The following is a 12,381-nucleotide window of genomic DNA, read 5'->3' as shown; positions in this document are numbered from 1 at the left end:
GTCATGATTTCTACCCTGCCCATCTATGGGTTCATCTCCTGTCACTCTTGTGTTTTGTTTTTCATGCAAACACCAAAGTGTTTTGGTTTTATATTAACGGTAACAGTTACTTATCTTACATTGTCCCATCTGCCAAAAATTACTGCCCTTCTCATTAAAGTCTACTCATTCTTTAAGATTCAGCTCAAGAGTCATCTCCTCTAGAAAACCTTCCCTGAAGATATACACCCCCACACACCCCCTACAAACATCAGCCGCTATGGGATGGGCATGTCTTCCAGGTGCACTGCTAACATGAAGTGCTCAGTTGCTTTGCTGAGCTAGGAACAGTGTAACTTTGGGGACCTTGAGCCTCATTTCGCTAAATTCCTCTATGGCAGAATTTTTATCCTAGCATTCTACCTAGTGTTTAGCATAGTGCCTGGTCTGCAATAGATGTTGTGTTATGAAAGGAAGATAAAAGAGGGAGGTCTTGAAAGCAAATGATATAAACTAGTTGAGAATAATTTCCATAAACATATGAAGCAGCTAGACAAGAACAGGAGAGAATTTAGGGTGAAAACTTCTAAGAAAGTATATAGTCCACCTATGCTTCCTGTTTTCCAAACTTATAATAGCAATTTTTATGAATATTTCATATTTGGGACATACAATAAAAGTTTAAATTAACTATTAAGTAATTACTGATTCACTTGAAAAAGTTTTATGAATTATATGTTAGGTGCAAGATACTGTCAAGTAGAAACTATTTAAGAAAGAAACTGGCCCCTGGCCTCCGCGCCAAGCAGGCCTCCGCTCTGTCCGGTCTGCGCTTGGAGCAGGCGTGAGCCTGGCCCTGGGGGCCGGGGGAGCCGGGCGGGGGAGCAGCTCCCCAGACGCCGTCGCCATGGCGCACCCTCGCAGCCCCCACCCGCGTTAACATCACGATGGCTGCCCAAGGAGAACCCCAACTTCAATTCAAACTTACATTGGTTGGTGATGGTGGTACTGGTAAAACTACATTCGTGAAACGTCATCTGACTGGTGAATTTGAGTAGAAGTATGTAGCTACCTTGGGTGTTGAGGTCCATCCCCTTGTGTTCCATACCAACAGAGGACCTATTAAGTTCAATGTATGGGATACAGCTGGTCAGGAGAAACTTGGTGGACTGAGAGATGGCTATTATATCCAAGCTCAGGGTGCCATTATAATGTTTGATGTAACATCGAGAGTTACTTACAAGAACGTGCCTAACTGGAATAGAGATCTGGTACCAGTGTGTGAGACTATCCCCATCTTGTTGTGTGGCAACAGAGTGGATATTAAGGACAGAAAGGTTAAGTCAAAGTCAATTGTCTTCCACCAAAAGAAGAATCTTCAGTACTATGACATTTCTGCCAAAAGTAACTACAACTTTGAAAAGCCCTTCCTCTGGCTAGAAAACTGATGGGAGACCCTAACTTGGAGTTCATTGCCATGCCTGCTCTCGCCCCACCAGAGGTGATCATGGACCCAGCGTTGGCAGCGCAGTAAGAGCACGATCTAGAGGTTGCTCAGCCAACTGCCCTCCCGGATGAAGATGATGACCTGTGAGAAAGTGAAGCTGGAGCCCAGCATCAGAAGTCTAGTTTTATAGGCAACTGTCCTGTGATATCAGTGGTGCAGCATGTTTGCCACTTTATTATATAGCTAAGCAGAACATGTGCTTAATCTTTGGGATGCTGAAGGAGATGAATGTGCTTCGGAGTGAATGTAGCAGTTAAATTAAAAAAAACCTTCATTTTTTTGGACCTACATATTTAGGTGTTTTGGAACACAGTTGTTTCCTCCTTGAGTTCCAAATATAAGACTGCTACAGTCACATCACAATATTCAGTGGTGGAATCTTATTTGTTACTGTCATTCCCATTCCTTTTTGTTTAGAATCAGAATAAAATTGTATTTCAAATATCTTAAAAAAAAAAGAAAAGAAAAGAAAAAAGAAAGAAACTTTGGTGGGAAGAAAAAGGAGAAAGAAAGGAAGAATTTTATTGTTCTTGTTATAACTGTCATTCTAAAAAGGAGAATTTAGACAACTGACATTCCTCTTATAAAGGGACAATACTTGATGCATTATATGGAGGCATACAGAAGAATAATATGAAAAATAAATTGGTTGCTAGGACCATTCTAGCATTCTTGAGGAATACAATTACAATATCAAACAATTTGGAAAAACTAAAATTCATATAATCTATATTTTTTACCATAGATCTTCCCTTTGAATTAATAAGGTCTTGTGTGTAGACAAGAGTTTCTTTTGTTTATCATTTTAGCAATGAACATAATGATTTTAGAGGATTAAATTTTGACCATATTTCCTTTTTTCTTTCAATCATTCAATATGCCTTAACTGAATGTCTCCTATGTATCAGAAACTGGAAAAGGTACTGAGGCATTGGGAATCAATTTATATCTTGACATTCTGTGATATTTTTAAAATTTAACATGTGGGTTAATTTCAGCATGAGTTTTAAAATATGTAATTATTTATTTACATAATAGGAGCCAAAGTGTGAGCATATTAAAATATGCACTCAGTTGAATATTAGTTGCAAAATGTATTTAGTTATTTATAACTAAATATTTAAAGGCTTTTGTTCATTTTAAATGCTGAAAGATAGTACTTTTTTCTTTTAGTAAAAAAAGACAAAATAGCAGATTATATAATTAATTGTAAATATTAATTTCCAACATTACTTGTTTTGCATGTCTTTACATAAAGACAATCACATACATAACTTCAGATGGTTAATATGAATGGTGAGAAAGTCTGTAAGTGCTATAAAATAAGATTGGTTTAACCAAACACTCATTTCTTTTTTTTTTTTTTTTTTACATCTTTATTGGAGTATAATTGCTTTACAATGGTGTGTTAGTTTCTGCTTTATAACAAAGTGAATCAGTTATACATACACATATGTTCCCATATCTCTTCCCTCTTGTGTCTCCCTCCCTCCCACCCTCCCTATCCCACCCCTCTAGGCGGTCACAAAGCACCGAGCTGATCTCCCTGTGCTATGCGGCTGCTTCCCACTACCAAACACTCATTTCTAGTGGCTCTCCAATTGTGTGCTTCCCCCGTCTATTTCAAAGAAAATCTACCAGCAAAGAAGATTACTGAATAAGTAATATGTACTTTGTATTTTTAAAAAGAAGAAACAAAGAACTGAAGAGAAATGCTGGACTGTGAGAGAAGACAAACACTTTTTGAGTGTAATGTGTGTGAAACTGTATGCCTTGGAAAAAAGACAAATTATCAGCAGGATACAAAGTAAAGCTAAAGTAAAGACTTTTTGCTCAGAAATACTCTATATAGGTGGTTAGTTGTTTTACTGTGTTCTCTCTAACACAAGTCATCCCCATAAACTGGCTAAATGAAGGAAGCTCTACTTAAAGATGCCAAAATTTCCATCCCAAATCAGGCTAGAAGTGATGGGGTGGGGTGAGAAGAAGGAAGCTGCAAAAACAAAACTGTGGCATTGGTAAATGCTGAGGTTTAACCTCTTGAATATTTGGGTCATCTCCTAGGGAGGAAATATCACGAAGGAGGAAAATCAAACCTCAAAAGAAAAGGCAAAGGCTATAAAAGTCATACTGGAACTAAGGTGTCACAGGAACAGAGAAAAGTATTGATTCAACTGTCCCCAAAACAGGCTATCTGTTGAACCCAAACAAGAAATTACAGACAGTAGAAAGAAAAGATTAAATACAAATTTAGTGATTTTGAAAAAACTGTGTACAAGACACTCAAAAAACTGAGTATAAGACAAATTCAGTAGCCTCACTAAATTGTTTTAAATTCCTAATTTTCCTTATTTTATTTCCCACTGTCATCTTTTCAAAACAAGCCACACCATTTGGTTGATTTAGGTTAAAGTCCTCTTAAAAATTTCAGTGTTCATTTATACACCAATTTACTGACTCTTAAAACACTGCAAAAATTATTGCAAGCTTATCTTAGATGTTTTTAATTTTCCTTCTCCTGTGTGATACAATAAACTTTGTTGAACTTTTCTATATTACCTCTTATATACTTATATATCATTAATATTGATGTTTTTCTATATATTTTGTTTTTCTATATTTCTATATTTTCTTTCGATATTTTCCATGAAAAAGTATCACCTTAAAAATCAATATTACCATAGAAACATATATACACAGAGCATATATAAAAAAAGAAAATATCAATAATATTTTTCCACATATCAATATTAAGAAAACATTCATAACAAAGTATATCACCATATACACTGCAGTTTGTCATCTTAAATTCAAAATGAAAATGGATATTATTAAATTATATAACAAACAGAACCTAAGAGTATTTGTTGTTTGGTTGTTTATTCAGTTGTTCAGTTAGAAAATTTTCAAATATTAATATTGAATCCTAAATATGAAGTCTGTCTGCTACTTATACAATAGGGTCTTTTAACAAGCATATTAATTAAGTACAAGGATTTTCTCCTATAATACAGGTAATTTAAACAACTTTTTAAGTTACTACTTAGATAAGAGCCTCACTCTAAATTGTCGGTGGTATTTTTATAGCACAAATTAGTCTTTGCCATAAAGCTTCATTAGGTGTTTGGGAAAATAAAAGTTGCAGTGATTCAGCTGTTTTAAGAAAAGAATACAAACCTCTTAAAAGTAAGTAGCAAAAGAAAGAAGAAAAAGGGTCCGGGCCCTTGAAGCATTTGCTTTCACTATGTACCTTTACTGTACTGATGAAAGTTAAATATTGAACACCACTGAATAACTCTTGAAAATATAAAGGGTAAAATCTAGGGGGAGAACTATAGCTGCGTCCTTAAGAACAGGTATTACAGACAAACTCAACTCTTGGCTCTGCCATTTCCTAGCTATTCTACATTTTACATGAAACATTTTACTAATGTTATTGAGTATGTTTCCTCTTCAGTAAAGTGCTGACACTCATGCCTAACAGCGAGGAGAGTGTGAGAATTAAATAAAATAATGTATGTAAACATATAAGCCATGTAGTAAATGTTAATAAATGAAAGCTATTTTAATAAGTGAATATTTTCAGCAATGGAAAAATCAGTGTTTTTTTATGGTGGAGAAAAGAAAGAGTTTATTATTAACTAAATCAGAACTTGTAGTAGCCCACCCCTTATCCACAGGGAGTACATTCTAAGACGCACAGTGGATTCCTGAAACTGCAGATAGCACCAAACCCTATATATACTGTTTTTCTTCCTATACATACGTATCTATGATAAAGTTTAATTTATAAATTAGGCACAGTAAGAAAATATCCAAATTTCCAGCATGACTCCTCTTGCGTTTTGGGGCCATTAAAATATGGGTTACTTGAACACAAGCACTATGATAGTGTGACAGCTGAAGTGTTACAGATGACTAACAAGTGGGTAGCATATATAGTGGATACACTAAACAGGGGGATGATTCACGTCTCGAGTAGGATGGCATATTTCATCATGCTACTCAGAATGGCACATGATTTAAAACTTATGAATTGTTTATTTCTGGAAAGTTCCATTTAATATTTTCAGACTGAGGTTGACCATGGATAACTGAAACCAAGGAAAGTGAAATCACAGATAACAGGGGACTACTGTACTATAGATGAGGGAAAGTCTATAAGTTGAGATCCAGAAAATTTTAATAGCTTACCTGAGGCTAAAGTATCCAGAATTTTTGTTAAGTAACCAGGCTTCCTGATATCTGGCCATTTTTCTACTAAACCAGCTTACCTTGCAAATGAGTCACTATTGTTTATTTTACGGTTTTTACTTTCTTTTGGATTATTTTCTTTTAAGTTCATGTTAAATTTTCTAAATGAGTTTCCAGTTACGCATTACACTTTTAACTGAAACATACTGAAGATAATTTAAACAAACGCAATTATACTATATCATATAAATTAAACTGTGTATAAATTGGAAAGTGGTTGCACCTGTGTTTATAATTCTTATTTAATGAAACAATCAGCTAAATATTTTAATATAATATGAACATACTTCTAAGGCAATCAGTACATTTTCAGGATTACCAGAAACCTGAAAATGTAGGATATTCAGGAATCAAACTGCCCAACTCTAAAAATTTATGAGAGACGAAATCTGTGGTAAACCACAATCCTTTTATACAAAAGTGTATGAGCAAGTTCTTATCTATATTGAAATGATTTAAGATGATTTTTCAGAATGAGTTTGGCAGAGGAATTTGGAGTAGTTATCCTTAAAGGAACTCTGAAGAAATACAGAAAACTGAAGAAAGAGCTGTGAAATTCTTTAAATTTTAAAAATTGTGAAAAAAAATTTGACAAAACTTCTTCAGCTTTCATGTTGCAATGATTGTAAGTTTCTTAAAACTGTCTTTAAAAATGAGGCATACCTTATTTAATATATTTTTAAAATGCCTTTGGAAATAGCTATTCAACATATTTCACAAAGATCTTATTATGCAACCTAAGTATAACTGTCACCGTTCTAAAGTGGACTACAAATTTTATTTCTTTAAAGTATCACTAATGAACAATAAATGGTCATTTAGCTTTATATTTTTATAGAAGGGTTCCTGGAGATAACAATATAAGAAGCATAACCTCAATTGAGATTTCAATAAAACCTATACACTTATGCTTTTTCACAACAAAGAAAGTAAGCTTATAAAACTTCCCTAGATAAACTTTCTCTATTCAATCACACTGTAAATAAAGGAACAATGAAATTTTCTCTTGATTGCTTTCATTATTACTTTTAAATTTCAATTCATTTCTTGCTGGCCAAATTTCTCTATTGTTATTGGAGTACACACACTTACAGCTCATGAGCAATGTGCTGCTTTTTAAATAAACATCAATGAGGCAAACCTAGAACTACCTCTTGACACAGTAAACTTGCTGACCCCCAGATGCTTTGTTTCTTCTGAGATATCAAGGGAAGTTGGAACCTGGGATTTGTTTGAGGAGTTTTCTACCTCTGGGATGAGCTGCATATGTAATATGAGAATACAGGATTTCCTGAGTGACCTTCACTAAGGTATCCCATGAATAATTAACTAGTCAGATCAAAAATATTTCTTTTGAGATGATGATTCTACCTTTGGATAAAAAAGTCAAGAAAGGGCTTCCCTGGTGGCGCAGTGGTTGAGAGTCCTCCTGCCGATGCAGGGGACATGGGTTCGTGCCCCGGTCCGGGAAGATCCCACATGCGGCGGAGCGGCAGGGCCCGTGAGCCATGGCCGCTGGGCCTGCGTGTCCGGAGCCTGTCCTCCGCAACGGGAGAGGCCACAACAGTGAGAGGCCCGCGTACCACAAAAAAAAAAAGGGTCATTTTTGATTGTTTGATTTTTCATTATTCCTGAAGAAAAAAGAAAAGTTGTTGGTATATATCATTTCTGACATAAAGGTTGCAAAGACACAGTTCTTGAGACTGTAAAAGATACACTCTCTAAAGAGTGTTTTAGTCCATGTAATCCTTGTATTTTCTTTCCAATCTGCTCTCTCTGGGTGAATATATTTCTACTTCTCAATATCTTGGCAGCACAGGAAGCTTAGATATAATTGTTCCTATCAAATTCAAGATTTATCATTTTCTATACTACTATATATACAAGTATATTATTCACTTTCATTTCTGTTTGCTTGGACCTGGAGGGATATAGTACCGGCATACCACTCTTTCATCGCTTTTCTAAATATTTTATATTCTTGCATTAAGAAAAGAGCTTTAGAATAGATACTGATATACAGAAATATATAGTCAAAATTAAATGCTGCAGGATCATGCAGGCAACACCTAATTCTTCCAAGGGTGGGGAAAATGTAAGACCCTGAAAAGTTAAAATTAGCCAGTTTTAAAATATAATTTATGTGATTATTTTTATGTTTTCATAGAGACTATGTTGTCAGTGCATGCAAAACAAAGCTTAATATCTTTCCTTTTTATAAGCAAAGTACAGGAATATACATACTGTAAGGGACACATTCATACTGCACTTCAAGGTATTTATAGGTTCCCGGACATGGGTCTGGAAAAACATCGGGACCTGCCACCACTGCACACTGGGTTCTGTTATTGCACCTGAAGTCAAAAGAGAAGAAAAGAAAAAAATAATAAGTTTCTACATAGTTAAATCATTATTAACACCAATACCAATTTTATTTTAGTTCCTAATTACACAGATTTAAATAAGGTTTTGGTCAATTTAGGGTTTTAGACTTGTTAAGGAAATATCTACAGTATACCTAAAAAAAACTAGACATTAAAAAATTCATTCAGTTTATTCATATTAACTAATTTAATATTTGATTGAACACAGCATGATTTTGAGTTAGGAGTTAAATACTGCTTAAGCAACATTAACTGGCCCATAGGATATTGCCAATGTGAAGACTGGATGATTTGGTAGGAAAAACTCACTCTCTTATAAAAAAAATAATTAAGAAAATAGAACCACAGAGCTTTACTTAGGCAGTAGTAAAATAAATTCACTGATTATCATATTATTTATTTTATAGGCAATGAACATATGGTGTTGAAATGCTTTTAGCCAAACCTAAAAAATAAAATCAGTAAAAACTTTAAATATTAAAATATATCTAAAAATTTAATTTATATAAATTAATATAATAATAAACTAATCCCATAAGTAAAACCATTTTTAAGAATGGACTCATATTCCTCATGTACAGCCAAATAACGGCACTAACCTTAAAGATTGCTATTCACAAATGCCAATATCCTATAATTTAGAATAACTTTAAATCTCCAAAGAGAATAATCAGACATCACTATTGAAACAGAAACACAAACTAGGCATATTTTGTGGCAATTGGGCTAAATAGATCTGGGTTAGCAGATTTACTCATGGGTAAATAAATATACATATAATGAAATTGATTGCTACTCTGAAAAAGACACCCAAGGTCAGAATGGCCTCCTTACAGTAAATTTTACTCCGAAACTTTCTAGACCCAATAGAGTTCCTCCCTTCCTTCCTTCCTTCCTCCCTTCCTCTCCCTCCCTCTCTCCCTCTCTTCCTTCCTTCTTTTCTTTTCTTTCTTTTTCTTTCCGCCCTTCCTTCCTTCCTTCCTTCTTTCCTTCCCTTCTTTCTTTCCTTCCTTTCTTAAAAAGATGCTTCCTTTTTTGATATGACCAATACCTCTGAATCCTTGCAAGGCTACTAGTTGGATAAGGAGCATTTAGGGCAGAACTCATTTTGATTTAGAGTGAAAATGCTTTGAGTTTACTCAAGGCTATAATTTGCCAGGCTTACTGAGGATTTTATTTAGTCCCTAAATTAAAATTGATTCATTAGTAAATGTCTTAAACTGAAAAATACGTTTCGTGTTATCAGTGGAAGATTAATAAAAGCCAATATTCCATTCTCATCAGTCAGTTTAGCATAACAGCTAATCCTGAGGGTCAACATGTTCTAAAGCTCTCTTGTGTAGATTTAGTGTCTAAAGATGATTATCAGACAATTGTATAATAACATTAATGTAAATGTGGCTGTCCTCAACATGCATTACAAATAGGTAGTGCAAATATTTTAGTGTATTGACACTTTTTAAAAATAGCAGTACTTTCCTATTACATAGAAAACCCTTAAGAGGAAGCTGTCTCAAGTTAAAAGACATGTTTTTGCAGTTAAAGCAATACAATTTTCACATCACACCTTGAAAAAATAAACTCATAAATCTATCTCAGGATTTTATACAATGAGCAGCTATATAAACTCAGTTATATCCATAATTGTTACAGAAACAATCAGCTATTATCAAAAATGCATTCAAAGTAGAAATAATGAAAAATGAAAGTATACATTATAAAATTTGATATTTAAATATTTTGTAAATATAATATTATTGCTGATCTCAAATCATTAAATTATAATGTTTAAAATAAATATATATACACATATTATATATATTATGTTTTGTCTCTTGGCCTACTGTTGTTTTACTGCCTACTATCGTCCTTTTTTCTAATTACTACAGCTCTTATAATAATAAAATTAATTTACAATCTGTGTTTATTCTTACAATTTTCAGATGTAAATGGGCAATTACAAATCTTTTATTATTTAAACAATCAATGTTTGATATCAACAAACCAAATTACTAGTCATTTTTGAGTAGGGCATAAAGGTTAAAATTTACAATTATGGAAGTGTTTGTTTCACAGAAAATTGTCTTGAATCAAAAAGAATTTCATATGGTTATATATGTATAGATCAGATATTAAAATATAATATGGACATTAGACACATCCACCCATCCATTTAGTTATCTAAACATGTGAACTGATCATTTGCATATTATATACTATTTAATTTGCAAAAATACTATTTATGTGTATGTAAAAAAACTGAAATAAGCGACATTTGTTATAAACATTAAACACTGTAATGAGTCCCAAATATCTTACTTAATGTTAACCAAAGAAGAATCAAGAAAGCCTTCTACCTGGTGAGATAGTGTATGTGAAGAGGTATATAAACCAACACATTCTACACAAATAATATACTGCAATCATTGTCATCATTGTTCTGTAGAAAACAATGCTTTACAGCATTTACTTTTCAAAATAATTTACATTCTATTATGATTTCTATATCAAATGCTTTTTATAAACTAAGATACTGAAAAATCAAAAGGTAGGCAACATCTGGAATATTATTTTTGTATAAGATATAATACTGATTGTTTAAAGACTAGCTACATTTCAAAAACAGGAGTTTAAAAGTCTGTCTTCTTTTTTATGATTTCAGTCGCTATGATTCAAAATTAAATTAACCTTAATATTAGATTAAAGATTATTGATCAATTTACACCAGTAAGAGTACTTTTATAATTATATCAAAGTCGTCAAAAGTAAATTCATCCTAAATATGCTTGATGATAAAAGGGAAATAAAATAATTGAATGTTCCAATGTGCTTTACACTCAGATTTTTCTTTATATTTACTTTTAATTTAAATATAAAAAATGATTTTCAGTAACCCTGATACTAAGGATATTCTTAAAACCCATAGTAAAGGATGAGAAAAGACTACAATGATATGGTCAAATGTATCCTAATCTACTAATATCCACAGAAAAAAATGCCATAATCTTATAAAAGCATTAAGGCTTCAACTTTTCATAAAAGTTTCACTATTTTTTCATTGGAAAATTTATGCAATAAAATTTTTCTACCCCAACAATAGACAATTTTCAAATAAAGTATTTGATTAAAAAAAAAAGCAGATTACAATAACAAATACCAGATAGAATTCTCAAAGGAATCTATTGGAGTTTCGATTTTTACATATATAACACGGAGGTCAGTTATTTTACTACCTCACAGAGTTGACGTGCTTATAAAAATGCATTAAAAACTTGTAAAGTATCACATAAATGCACACGGTATACTATTTGTTGCTGTAACTATCCACATTGTTATCATTATTAACATCAGTCATTTGCTTTGGGATGGGTTAATAACACTTCATTCCAGATAGACTGAGTCTTTTGAGAGAAACCTACAACACAGAAGAAGTGACACACAAACAAGCACATAGATGCTTTGGATTAAGAGTAGAAACAGGAAAAAACAGATTCACGTTTTTTAAAAAAAGAAAGCCAAATAAATTAGTTGTATGCAAAGTACATTACCCGGGATACCATAAGTTTGAGATTTATACTAACGCTTTAAACTTATCAAACATGTTCACATATATCCTACTTGTCACTTCTTTTGAGATGAAGTTACTAGTACCAATTTCACAGAGGAGGGAATAGGTATGGTGATGTTGAATAACTTTTCAGACTCTCAGTAATCAAATAATAGTCACTGGACTCCAGAACAGTGACCTGAAAACCACTATCCTATTGTCTCCTGAGCGTGTGAGTCATACATCTCTCATGGTCGCTCTGGGAAACTAATTTAATTCACTCTTATATGTTGTCAGGAGTACTATGATGATCTGATGAGGTAAAGATCAGCTGTGAAATATCTAACTGGCCCAGGATTCATTCAGTTGTGGTGTGAATCAGGCATTCCAAGGAAGCTCTGAATTTAACATTACATAACCAGGCCCTCTCAATTCAAATTGGAATGCAGCAATCAGAAAGATCAATCTCTGAACATAAGGTGGAAGGAGTAATAAGATAAATGAGTATTTCTTTATATATAGACTATTCCAAAAGAAAAAAAGAAACACAAAAACATGCCATTTTAATTCAACCCACATTCAAAGCTCCAACTTAAGTATATTTGCCATCTATTGATAAAGTTTATTTAATAAATATTATGTAATATGTTGAATGCTATTGGTTATTCGCACTAATTTTAAAGTAGTATTGTTTAACTTAAAAAGAGGTC

At 33.1% G+C, this 12,381-nt stretch overlaps 1 protein-coding gene and 1 pseudogene across 1 annotated transcript in view; one reads left to right on the top strand and one right to left on the bottom strand.

Moving 5' to 3' along the window:
• Positions 1-259: 259 nt before the first annotated feature.
• On the top strand, positions 260-1,882 carry LOC111169188 (GTP-binding nuclear protein Ran-like; annotated as a pseudogene).
• A 2,355-nt stretch (positions 1,883-4,237) lies between these two features.
• LOC149749161 (adhesion G protein-coupled receptor L3-like) overlaps positions 4,238-12,381 on the bottom strand; it is a 179,831-nt gene continuing 171,687 nt past the window's right edge. Inside the window, exon 3 of the mRNA XM_089911995.1 lies at positions 4,238-8,094. Coding sequence (XP_089768121.1) covers positions 7,956-8,094 — 139 coding nt within the window. The 3' untranslated portion in view covers positions 4,238-7,955. The remainder of the gene's footprint in view (positions 8,095-12,381) is intronic.

This window comes from Delphinapterus leucas, chromosome 5 (genome assembly GCF_059928025.1).
Source record: "Delphinapterus leucas isolate spDelLeu-1000000601 "Yukka" chromosome 5, BTC_Dleu_Yukka2, whole genome shotgun sequence".
Lineage (NCBI taxonomy): Eukaryota > Metazoa > Chordata > Mammalia > Artiodactyla > Monodontidae > Delphinapterus > Delphinapterus leucas.
The sequence above is the reverse complement of the archived record's forward strand: the minus strand, read 5'-3'. Positions and strand labels throughout refer to the sequence as shown.